General features: G+C 34.8%; 1 protein-coding gene across 1 annotated transcript; it reads right to left on the bottom strand.

The window, feature by feature from the left end:
- Positions 1–9,236: 9,236 nt before the first annotated feature.
- On the bottom strand, positions 9,237–12,453 carry LOC132278498 (uncharacterized). Its single transcript, XM_059780292.1, has 3 exons — positions 11,755–12,453; positions 11,547–11,647; positions 9,237–10,072 (listed from the first exon to the last, which is right to left on the bottom strand). The coding sequence occupies exons 1-3, from the start codon at positions 12,246–12,248 to the stop codon at positions 9,417–9,419; spliced, it is 1,251 nt and encodes a 416-aa protein (XP_059636275.1). The 5' UTR covers positions 12,249–12,453; the 3' UTR covers positions 9,237–9,416.
- Between the last annotated feature and the right edge of the window lie 1,487 nt (positions 12,454–13,940).

Here is a 13,940-nt window from a genome sequence, read left to right as displayed (position 1 = left end):
CTAAAAGCGGTTGATTTTGCAGATCTATGATTGACTGTCCTAGTTTTAAAACATGAACTTCAAGTGTCAGTGAATGATGACTGACCTTCTTTGTCCCTCAATGTACCCATAAAAAATCACTTGCCCAAAAAACACTGGAAGACAAGTAGGGCCCATATGATGTGGCATATACATGGAAGAACAACCTTAGCTTTTCTTTCCTTATTTTATTCATCTTTTGCCTGCTAAACTCAATTTGAAGTTCAATGTATGTCCATAGAATAAGTGTTTGTGAGACATTAATAATTCACCATCCAAGCCTCTACATATATAGGCATATATAACAGTAAGAATACATGATTATTTTGTAGACACAAATTTCGTGTTGTGCCTGAAAATCTAGGAACAAAAATATAGACAAATAATTAATTTTTTTAATTTTTAAAAAATAGATACAATTCTTTGTAGTCGATTATATTACAAGTAGAATCTTTTTCTGATTAAATCTCCTTAAAAAAATCAGTACAAAGACTTCGGAAGCTTAATCTTGAATCGGTGCTTTTCGTTACATATTCAAGGTTGAAGAAGGTTTGACTGGATTTCTTGTCGAGGGCCAATGGGGCTTGATCTCAAATAGTGGATTGAAGTCTTTTGAAGAAGAACGGCACTTGTGTGGTGTGCTTGTTGTTCTTTGCCTTAAGAACTTCAAGGTTTGAATGATTTTGATGAAGAACAACACTTGTGTGACGTGCTTGTTGTTCTTCACCTTCAAAATTTCAAGGTTTGATGACTTTCATGAAGAAAGACACTTGTTTGGCGTGCTTGTTGTTCTTCGCCTCCAAAACTTTAAGGACGGCACTTGTGTAGTGTGCTTGTTGTTCTTCCTTTTCAGAGACTTTGGAGTGTTGTTTGAGACAAAGATTCAGCCCGAAATGTGTAAGGTGACCTTGTATTTATATGTCAAAGAATTGGGCGTTTTATTTGGAAACTACTCAATGATTATGCTATATTCTCTAAATCAAGATATATTTGTTTCTCTTTATTTGAAAATAATTTAAAATTTAAATTTGAATTGTCACATTTCTTTAAATGTGTGGACCCTTTAGGATTTTGCCAAGGGTCTATTGATGACACATATTCATGAAATTTAATTGACTAAGAGTGTTTGATTTTTTACGAATTGAACGATAATTAGACCATCTTAAAATTTAAATGTACGTCTATATATTTAACAGTTAAAACATATCTAAATTTTTTTATTTTTTTATTTTTTTCTCACTCAAAACTTGAATGAGAAATCATATAAACCATATTAAATATATATATTCACTCAAAACTTGAATGAGCATTGAATTAAATTAAATGATGTATAAAAAAGTTTTTCTCAGGTGAAAAGTATGATTAAAAACATGCAAGTTATATTCATATTGATCACTCTAAAGACCTTAATGTTGAATCCACTGCACATGCAAGTTGGGTGGGTTAAATATGAGAGTGAGAAATGAGAATAAGCTGATTGGAACTAGGAAAAAATAATAATAAATAGCTGATTGGTTAAATATCATGTGGAGATATGAAGGAGAATCTTATTTAGCCCGTCGCAACTTTATATGGGCTTTTCTTTTGTTGAGCAAGGCCCATTTACCCTCCCCCAACAACTGCTAAGCCCATTTTCTGTAGATGGACTCTGTATTGGTCCTCAATATAGGAATAGTATGTGGGCTCAACTTCTCCATATTAATCAGCAAATAGAATATCTTTTTTTTTTTTTCTTTTTTTCCTTTCCTTATATTTTGTTTTTGTACCTTGTTTTCATTTTCACTAGGGCTTTGTTTGGTTAGGTGGAAATACCTAGAAAAGAAAGGAAAGAGAAAAATTTTAAATTTTTTTAGAGTTTGGATAGATAGAAAAAGAAACCTAATGGAAAATTTAGTTTTCCGACGAAAATTTAGTTTTCATGTGAAATAAGCGCCTAATTATTTACCGTTCCTATTTTACCCAATAATTTAATCGTGCAAAGTTCTCTCTAAAATAACTTCTATTCTGAAGTAAGTTCACGCAAAATAAATCATGTTTCTAAATAATTTTTTTTATTTTTTTTAATCGTCTGTTCTATGTTGCAATTCTAATCACTCATAATCCCGTATGAATATATATATATATATATATATATATATATATATATATATATATATATATATATATTATATGGTGAAATATTAGATTTATTTCCCAAATAGTAGTATTACCTCTTCATTTCTATTTTTTTTTTAAAAAAAAATTTATCTTAAACTAACAATTAGTTTTACCTAAAAATATATTATGAAGCCTTATTCTAAATATAAATAATATAAATAATATAAATGAATATAAATAATTATATATTTGAATTTAATAATCCATCATTTTACTTCATAAGGGTAGTTTTAGTATGCATAATCACTTTCTTTTTTAATTTCATACTATTCAAACTAACAAATTAATATTTTTCTATAATTTTCTTGGATAGATTTTCATGCTAGCTAAATACATGCTAGAAAATCTCTTTTATTTTTATTCACTTCACTTTTTTTTCACTTTCTAATTTTTTTTCTTTTCTTGTTTATTTCCATTTAGTCAAACAGAGCCTAAAAGATTTTAATCCACTCAAAACGGCGAAGAACATTTCATCTACATAAAAACATTATCCACCATTCGAAAATCCAAGTGCATAGTAGAAGATTCTAGTTACACATCAAAACGAAAATATCAACATCCAGTGAATGGGAAGCTGTTCCGCTCATAAAATTAATCATTTTTCAAATCTAATACTTCATCTATTTGTTCATCAATAACCATGTAGCTTCACTTCACCCCTTCTGAAACATAAACATCTGTATGTGGTACCTCGTAGATATCTTAATATCCACTTTACTGCTTCCTAGTGTAGCTTGCCCGGATCCTTCATGAACTTGCTTACTACTCCCACTGCATATGCAATGTCTGGTCTTGTGCACACCATGACATACATCAAACTTCTAATAGCTGAGGCATATGGAATTTTAGCCATGAAGTTTTTCTCATCTTCCATTGCAAGCTCCCACTTGCTAGCATCTTCAACTTGACATGCTTCATCATAGCATTCAGGCTCACCATCATCTGTGAGCAACATATAATCCAAATATTTCCTATTCAGTACATGAGGTCGCGTAGACCTTTTGGGTGCAGGCATAAGAGTTGGAATCTGCGGTGAACTATGCTCTGTGAGTTCTGGCCAAGAACCCTCATCTGTCTGCTCCGCATCAATACTTTCTGGATCATCATCCAACTCAACAAACTCAGGTTTACTCTGTACAGGACAAAATAACTGTACTGTATCTCTATCCTTGTACATCACCTTCTCGTTGAAAATCACATCTCTACTTCTGATGATTTTCTTGTTCTGATTATCCCAAAGTCGATAACCAAACTCATCTCCGCCATACCGAACGAAGATACATTTTAGTGACTTGGGGTCGAGCTTTCCCCTAGCATGATTACTAATATGCCCATATGCAATACAACCAAAAACTTTCAACCATGAAAGATTTACCTCTTTGCCACTCCATACCTCTTCTGGTATTCGATGCTCCAAAGGCATCGATGGTCTATGATTTATTAGGTGGGATGCTGTATTGACCGCTTCTGCCCAAAACTGTTTGGGTAGACCCGAATGTATGCACATACTTCTGGCTCTTTTTATTAATGTTCGGTTCATCCGTTCTGCCACCCCATTCTGCTGTGGGGTTCCTTGCACAGTCCTCTTTAATTTGATCTCATTATCAAAACAGAACTTCTTGAAACCAGTGTTTTCATACTCACCACCATTGTCTGATCTCAACCTCTTGATCTTCAAACCTGTCTCATTTTCCACCATGGCCTTCCACTTCTTGAACACATCAAATACCTCAGATTTGTGCTTCAAAAAATAAACACATACCTTCCTCGTGTGATCATCAATGAAAGTCACGAAGTAGGATATTCCGCCAATGGATGAAAAAGTGGTTAGCCCCCAAACATCTGTGTGAACTAACTCAAGTTTCTTCTTTCTGAGATCTCTGCCACTTTTCTTGAAACTGACCATTTTCTGCTTTCCCATCACGCAACTCTCACAGAAATCAATATCAATTGCCCGTATGCCTGGTAGTTTCCCCTTTGAGTGCATAATCTTGAGCCCTCTTCCACTCATGTGACCTAGTCTCTAGTGCCAAATGTTGTGATCTTCTCTGTTTTCTGCAACTGCTATAGACCCACAAGCACTGGTAGTTGTGTAGAGAGTGCCAGATTTCTTACCACGTACAATGGTCATAGCGCCTCTGGAAACTTTCCACAAGTCTCCATTGAAGGTTGTAACAAAACCTTCATCTGACAATTGTCCTACCGAAATGAGATTCTTCCTCAAGTCAGAGATGTGTCTCATATCCTTTAACTTCCAAGCTGACCCATTCAACTTGATTTGCACTTCACCCTTGCCAATGACGCTGCAAGGCTGGTCATCTCCAAGATACACCTTACCAAGGTTACTCGATTCATAGCTATTAAATAGCTCTTTGTTTGAGGTGCCATGAAACGATGTGCCGAAATCTAAAACCCATGACTCCGCCTTGCTCTCCAAAGAGCATATCAATGCATCATCTGATTCTTCTGAGATAAAGTTTGCTTCAGTTTTTCTTTCGGTTCCCTTCTTTGGAAGTCTGCAATCAACACGGTAATGTCCCTTTTTTTCACAATTCCAACACTCAACTTCATTGAGATCTGTGGAATTCCTGAAATTTTAAGACTGTGTCCTTCCATTCCTTGACTTGGCTCTGCCTCTGTTTCTATTATTGTTGCCCTTCTTCTTGTTTGAACCCTTGCCTCTGCTTTCAACATTCAACGCCGAACCACTAGTGGAAACCCCTGCTGTTTGCCTTCTGATTTCTTCAGTCAGAATCATGCTCACAACTTCATCAAACTTCAACTTGGTCTTCCCTACAGAGCTACTGATCACTGTAACTGTGCCACTCCAACTCTCGGGTAACTGCCCTAGAATTAGCAGTGCTCGGACCTCGTCTTTGAAGTCGATATCAACAAACTCTAATTGCCCAACTATCTCGTTAAACGCATTTAGATGTTCGTTGAACTTACCACCTTCGACCATCTTCATGTTGAACAACTTCATAATTAAGTGCACCTTGTTTGCTGCAGAAGAATGTTCATACATACTAGAAAGGGCTGTTATGAGAGACATCGTCGTCTTCTCGTTCTTGATGTTGAAGGTGACTAACTTTGACAACGTCAATCTAACGGTGCCAAGAGTCTTCCTATCAAATAATTCCCAATCTGCATCATTTGTATCCTCTGGCTTCTCTCCCAAAGGTTGATACAGATTTTTCTGAAACAAGAGGTCTTCAATTTACATCTTCCAGAAACTAAAGTTTGTGCCATTGAACTTCTCGATCATGGATGTGGATGTCTTATCTTCTGATGCCATTACTCCCACTTGAACGGACAGATCTGATCGAAAGACTTTCAGAATTTTGTTAAACACCTTCTGTGCCCTAGGTTCTCAACCAAAGGCTCTGACGCCAGTTGTTAGAGTTACACTACACAATCAACCGGATTTGATACCAGTTGTTGTGGCAGAAACGCAAAATAAACAACACCGTTCAAGGAATAAACAAGCAATCACGAAGAATAAAAAAATCACACACAAGAACACAAGATATACATGGTTCACCTAAATCTTAGGGCTAAGTCTATAGAGCACACCGAACAAAATCACTATGAAAAAGATGAAGAATTACAAAGAGAATTCTCTCTCAATCTCTCTCAATTGCTCTCTCTTGTATTGGCACACTTTTATCTCTAACTTTCACCCTTATTTATAGAGTCCCAAACTTGTCCTACAAGAACTTGCCTTTTGTAGAATCCAAAGCCAATAAGGAAATTAAATCAGATCAAGAAACTGAATTTTTCTTAAACCAATAAGGAAGTCAAATCAAATTAGGAAATTGAATTTTCCCTGACAGATTAGGAAACTGAATTTTCTCTAAAATTCTGTACTCTTAAAGTTTCCATATAATTAAATCTTCCTAAAAATCTTCCACCTAATCAGACTCCACAAAACCACAACACTTATTCATATCTAGAGTAACTCTGGGAGTAATGAAAGGAATGGACGAGTAAAGATCATGGAAGTAATCCTCTGCCACCTTATGGATATCATCTTTAGAATCTTTCCATTGACCCCAAGAGTCCATCAGACCAAAAATCTTATTGTATGTACATAGAATAAGTGTTTGTGAGACCTTAATAATTTACCATCCAAGCCTACATATATAGGCATATATATCAATAAGAATACATCATTATTTTGTACACACAAATTTCGTGTCTGAAAATTTAGAAACTAAAATATAGACAAATAATTAATTTTATTAATTTTTAAAAAATAGATACAATTATCTGTGGTCTATTATATTACAACTAGAATTTTCCTCTAATTAAATCTCCTTGAAAAAATCGATACAAAGGCTTCGGAAGCTTGATCTTGAACCGGTGCTTGAACTTTTCTTTTGAATAAGGTTTGACTGGATTTCTAGTAGAGGGCCGATGAGGCTTGATCTCGAACAGTGAATTGAAGTCTTTTGAAGAAGAACGACACTTGTGTGGTGTGATTGTTGTTCATTGCATTCAAAACTTCAAGGTTTGAATAGTTTCGATGAAGAACGATACTTGTGTGGCGTGTTTGTTGTTTTTCGCCTTCAGAATTTCAATGTTTGATGGCTTTCATAAAGAACGGCACTTGTATGGCGTGTTTGTTATTCTTCGCCTTTAGAACTTCAGGGTTTGAATGGCTTAGAAGAAGGACGGCACTTGTGTGGTATGCTTGTTGTTTTTGGTTTTGAGAGACTTTGGAATGCTTTTTAGACAAAAATTTGGCCCGAAATGTGTAAGGTGACCTTATATTTATAGGCGTTTCATTTGGAACTACTCAATGATTATGATAAATTCTCTAAATCAAGATATATTTATTTCTATGTATTTAGAAATAATTTACAGTTTAAATTTGAATGGTCACATTTCTTTACATGTATGGATCCTGACTCATGAATTGACTAATAGTGTTTAACTTGACAGATCAAACAATAATTAGGCTATCCTAAAATTTAAGTATCTACATATTTAACCGTTAAAACATATCCAAAGTTTTCTTTATTTTTCTCTGGGTTAAATAAATACAAAAATGTACCTAATAGAGTTGGAACTCCTCATCCTTATGACTCATCAGATTCGCCGATTGATATCATGATTTGATAAGACATCTTGTAATGGTGCCCTATATTATTTTGCATCAACAAACTTACAGGCAGTCAGTAATGAAAATGAATGTGGGTAAAATTTCCAATAAGTAGACACAGGACGGGATCTAGTTTATTCCAATATCCCATCTGAAATATCAAACAAACATTATATATAACTAAATAAACAGAAATCATATAAACCATATTAAATATATATATATATATATATATATATATATATATATATTCACTCAAAACTTGAATGAGCATTGAATTAAATTAAATGATGTATAAAAAAGTTTTTCTCAGGTGAAAAGTATGATTAAAAAACATTCATGTTATATTCATGTTGATCACTATAAAGACCTTATAGGTTGAATCCACCGCACATGCAAGTTGGGTGGGTCTAGTATGAGAGGGAGAATAAGCTGACTGGTTAAATATCATGTGGAGAGTATAAGGAGAATCTTATTTAGCCAGTAGCAGCTTTATATGGGCTTTCCTTTTGTTGAGCAAGGCCCACTTACCCTCCCCCAACAACTGCTTAGCCCAGTTCCTGTAGATGGGGTCTGTATTGGTCCTCAATATTGGAATAGTAAGTGGGCTCAACTTCTCCATATTAATCAGCAAATAGAATATCTTTTTGCCCCTTTTTTTTTTTTTTTTTTTTTCCTTTCCTTATAATTTGTTTTTGTACCTTGTTTTTATTTTTTATTTTATATGAGCTGTGGATTTTGAAAAATAACAAAGGAGAGGCTCTCCAGTAGAGTTACATTTTAAGGGAGTCATTTTCACCGGATGATTTTAATACACTGAAAATGGTGAAGAACATTTCATCTACATATAGAGCCTATTAACGAGATTATTCACCATTTGAAAGTCCAAGTGCATCGTAGAAGATCCTAATTACACACCAAAACGAAAATATCAACATCAAGTCAATGGGAAGCTGTTCCGCTCATAAAATTAATCATTTTTCAAATCTAATACTTCAGCTATTTGTTCATCAATAGTAGTTGGTTATTGTTTGACAGTTTATTTGTATAAAAATAATTAGTACGCAAGCTTATATTTTAAATTAGAGTGAAAAATTGATTTGACATACAACCATATTTTATGAAAATGTCTCTCTCTTTTACCTCGAACATTTTTTTCAGTTGTTTAGTTAGAGAAACATTTAAAACTGCAGGATTCAACTCTTAATTGCGTCACGCAATGATAATATTGAAAATTAAGATAGAAAAAATTAAAAATAAACTAACCAGATGAGTAATTTTATATTTTCAAATGGAGTTGGATGAAGAGAAATGGCAAATCATCAACCTGTCAACGCATGCTTGCTACCGACTACACGCGAATCTGCGATCAAGTCATAGACAAATGCAAGTGAGATTAGTTAGCTGACAATACGAAGTTTCTTATCTAATTAATTAATTGTTTTTTATATATAGTTTTCAGTGCAAGAGATCATATTCAGTGATCTAAGTGGGGATTTTATTAAATTAAATAAAAAAAATTAGAAGCAAAACTTCTTCCAATGTTAATACTATAATGGTTATATAAAATAATCAATTATTGGCATAAATTAAGTTTTATCTTCCAAACACCAATGTCCAGACACTCAAAACAATGAGAAACGATGAACCCGCATATGCTCCGGCATGTGTAGGCAATTATATCGTCCAGAACTCTAGGCCAGGGTTAATTTTTGGTAAATCTGTTTTTGATAACAATGGGTGTTTTGTGATCCAACACAAAATTTATGTTGTGTGACTAACACCCAATCCATTTAAACTTATTTTATTTCTATTTGAAATTTCGAATTCGACGTGGAACAAGAATTCTCTTATAACACCACTGTAAAAAAAAGTATTAATTTTTTCATAAGAAAATGTTTTATTTACTAATTTGTCTATGTAAGTAGTTTTTTTTTTTTAGTTTTCTTTGATGGGATAAACATATAATTAACAATTTTATAAAAAAATAATACAAAGATTGCTTAGCATTTGAAACCATATAAGAAAATTCAATATACACAAGGACAATGATTGGTCAGCTGAGCTTGCTAACCCTTAATTAGTTATGTGATTGTGATACAAATTAGAAACTACAATACAAATTTTGTGTCTAACTCTATGATGATTCAAGAGCTTTGTAGATCACAACGAAACAAGGAAGGATAGCCCTCGGATTGAACACGTGTAACTCCTCGATATTCGAGTAAATTCCCGCGTACCCGGCTACCGAGTCGTACGACGACGAACCGAGCGACACGCTATCCTCATCCGGCGCCGCATCATCCGCCATATGCCTCACCCTTCCCGCGATCACGCGGCACACCAGCATCGCCCTACGACCGTCCGCACAAGCCAAACAGTCGTGGGCCCTACCGCTGCTCGCCATGGTGCGGACCCCCTTGCCATCGCACCCGCTCGATTTGGATTTGCCTTGAAATCCGTGCCTGATGATCGTGCACACGCCACAAGCCGGTGCGGAGCCGCACAGAGAAGACGAGCCACGTGCGCCGAGGGCGCACGCCAAGGTCGTGCAGTGGAATCGTAGCAGCTCGTTGCCGTCGGCGGCGCACCTGGGGTTTTTTCTGGTGGAGGTGGTCGCACGGATCTTCACTGCGTCACGGCAGTCCTCGAACCGTTGGATGGTGCGCTGGGTGTTGTGGACTTTTAGTATCCGTTCGATCTTGCAGATTGGGTTGTCTTTCTTGAGCCAGCTTGATTTGAAGATGATCTCCACGATGTTCCGACCCGAATCATCCGGACTCAGCTCCGAAACTGTACCATAACACGAGAGTGAATTACAAAAACATCCCTATAGAAACAGTTAATAATACTGGACCTGTATGATTTCTGAGCATGTTATGTTTTGTCGGTAGGTCAGGTAACAGAAACTTCTATAATTGGGGGCGACCAATAGATGACCAATGGAATACAACCACGTCGTTCTTTTTTTGGGCCAAATGCAAAAGTTCTTCTTCGCCTACTTCGAATCCATAAAATGACAGCTGTAATTGTATAATTATTTTTTGGATTATTACTATCATTTACTGCGTATGTTATTTTGAGAATTTAATGGTGCCTATAAAGTGGTATAATGACTATTCCATGAGAGGAGTACTACTACCTATTGTTGGACAATAATTGTTGTAATTTTTATTTATTTTATATTATACTCCATGTTACAATTATTGTGATGAGTTGAAAAATCAGCCAGAATTGTTCATGTAAATTGTAATGGGTTATCTACAATTCGTCCAAAATGAGCATCTGTTCATGGTTTCCTAATGTGTTGTTAGCACTCTACTAGACAATTCACTAAATTTACATTTAGAACACACTTGTTGTGTTGTGTTATTTTTTTATTATTATTTAAGATAAGAGGTGTCAGAAGTTAGACCGGTAGATACAGATAGTCGAAACTTAATACTCCAAATTTCATGAAAAGCACGCACTGATCTACTGAACTATCGAAATATATGCCATACATGTTATGTGTAGCAACATCGAATACGTACATCAAATTTCAAATTAAAATAAAAAAAATAGTTTAATATTTTTTACAATTTCAAATCCACACTACTCATTTAATACTGCCAAACATAACATCACATTAATTTACTTTTTACTATCATAAAATCATCCTCAATTGTTATTTTGTGCAATAGCATAAGTTTGGAATTTATGAGAGTCACTTCAAATAAATAGTATCAAATGTTATCTAGCTAGTATCCAATTCACTCCTTCCAATATCTAGGGGAAAAAAAAAAAATCACTCCTTCCAATGCTTTCAATTTATCTTCAAAATATAAAGATGAAATCAATGCTCATATAACTCTGCTCAGGATTTCCTTCTGTGAATGATTTACATCATTTCAGAAGTAATGAATATCAATACAATCTTGATATATATAATTGAATCCAAGTTATAGATATATAGTTGACTTGGCACGTATATAAGAAGATGAAAAGCATGTCCATTAAAGATGAGAGGTCAATTTACCATGTCTTTATCAATATATATATTAATACAATGGAAACTAAATTTTTTAGAGATTGACCGATTGTCATATGATCAGTAATATCTTGACCTCAAATTTTAATCATCCTTATCATCTACACAAGTAAAATCAATTTTGATTAAAAAACATAAAAACCTATTTGAATAAAAAAATTTAATGGGTCATTAATCCAATAGTATCATTTCAGGTGCGATTATGCAATCCAAAAAAAAAAATGAAATAAAAATTACCAGCATGCCTAACAGCTTGATGTAGCTCCAAGCTTTCAATTTTGGGAAAAACCTCTCCACATTCAGAGCAAGCACATAGAGTAGTCCTTGGAGATGGATACCTATAATTTCATTTCAATTTATAATTATAACAATTGATACCTATATATATATATATATATGTATTTATGTATATATGAATGTGTGAGTGTATATATACGTATATTACCTGCTAGGATCAACGATCATGTGACATTCATAACAGCCAGAGAGCTTCCTGAATTGCATGGTTCTTGAAGAAGACGAGGACGTGTAAGTAGGTCCACCGTTGGATTTGACTGAACCGGATAAAGACCCTGTGGAGGATGAGCCTGAGCCATGATGACCAGCTTTCCGGCTGAGCAGCCCTGTTTCCAGACCCACAGTGCTACTCTCCGGCGAATTGTCAGCTCTGTGAACCACTCTGGTGTTGCCATGAACTACGTCCCTGAAACTGCAAATAGAGCTGCAATTATACCCTAGCTTGGAGTACCCTTTAACGGTCTTGGATGGATCGTGAACTCTGGACCCTTCGATCTGCTTACAGGTGAGGAGGTTCTTGATTTGGTCCCACGAAGATGGTTGCTTCTGCTTCTGCTTCTGCTTCTTGACGTGCTTTTGCTTTCGCTTTGAGGATTGTTTTTTGGGTTCTGAGGGCTCGGGTAAGGAAGTGAGGAGTGCCATTAAAAGCAGAGAGAGAAAGTAAATTAAAGAGAGAGAATTGTGTTGCAGAAGCAAGCTCTAAAGAGAGATGCTTTTGAAAGTTGGAGAGTGTTTCTTTATTAATGGAGAGAGAGGGATCCGAGATGGGTAATAAGGAGTGAGGAGGCAAAGTGAATGGTGGTGGGTCAATAGTCATTTAACACTTGGTTTATTATTCCAGTTTGCTTCTCTGCTTTTTGTATTAACTCTTCTTTTGTTTGGTTTTTGTAATTATTATTTTATTAATTAGCTACTGTTGCTATTTTATAGTCTCATCTTCATGGTTGACTTTTTTGCTGATCACTTGATCGATGGAGAGAGTTCATCAGATTATGATTCAGTAAATATTACCTAGATGTGTGCAGCAGATGATTTTATACGCGATTGTATTGTATTGAATTATACATACGCGTGATTATGATAAAAAGTATCATATTGTACTACTCATGTAAATAATTGTGACAGTGACATATAATCCGTGTTATATTACAGTGGACGACTATTTAAAATAGAGACGGTAGACATTGTCATCGCATAAGTAGGATTAATGGAGGGATGTTGCCGGTTGCTTTGCATTGCCAATATAAAACTAGGCATGTGGAGTGTTTGGACGGCTGTTTGGCCTATACTGGTATAGACTAGGATGAGAGTTGGAGTTGTTCTCTTATTTTTGTTGCTTTCTTTGTTTGTGTCTGTTTAAAGTGTGACATTATCAAATTGTTACTATTTGCAGTCAAATGGCAATCTATTAGTCTCTCCCCATTGCAAAAGTTTCTTACTCTTCTCTATTTCTAATAAGTAGCGACAAATTTATAATCAAGATAAGAGTTCTCTCTCTCTCTCCACTATGTACCAGCAACTAGTTCTAGTCAACTGACAAACTTATTATAGTCTCTTCTCAGTCCAATTTTTGTTTTTTTACTCTTCAGTCTTCGCCAATGATAACTTTTTAGAAAGTGGTGGCAAAAATTATCTAATCAAGTTAGTTTGCTTTTTCTATTTCTTTTGGTTTCTTTTCTTCTTCTTCCTCTTCTTCTTCTTCTTGTTTTTTTTTTCCCATCTGGCATCTTAATTATTACTTAATGAGCTTTTACTATTTACTGTGCAAGCTACTAAAATAGCTTTAATAATATCAACCTTCAATGATGTGTTATTCCATGTGCGAGGTTACTTAAAAGGAGATAAATTAATCATTTCATGAATAGCGAAATTAAGAGCCCGTGATAATAACTTCAATCATTGATCTCCCTTTCTTTTTCGCACGGGACAAACATCTTACACAAATTTACATCATCTCAAGAGGGAGGTTACACGAGCCAAACCAATAACCTGGTGGACTGGTATGTCGTTTTTATTTTTAATTTTTTTGAATAATGATTTGAAATTCAACTGATTTATACGAGTAATGGCTGACATCATTCAGATGTCATTAATATTTAAGATTTAACGGTGACATCGACACCGACTCACATAAAATTAGTCGTATATGTTCGATTGTCGAACTACTTATCAAAACTCTTTTTCTTTTTTTTTTACCAAATAATAAAATAAATTTAATTTGCAATGTCACAGTAGATATTTGGTTTTTAGGGCATGGATAAATGGGGGCACATTCTTGAGATTCGAAGAGGAAGCTGCTAAAGGAAAAATGGAAGCAAAGAGGACACCATATAA

This window comes from Cornus florida, unplaced genomic scaffold (assembly GCF_030987335.1).
Source record: "Cornus florida cultivar Cherokee Brave unplaced genomic scaffold, ASM3098733v1 CherokeeBrave_3.0.0_Hap2_Chr10, whole genome shotgun sequence".
Lineage (NCBI taxonomy): Eukaryota > Viridiplantae > Streptophyta > Magnoliopsida > Cornales > Cornaceae > Cornus > Cornus florida.
This window is presented reverse-complemented; position numbering and strand designations above follow the sequence as displayed.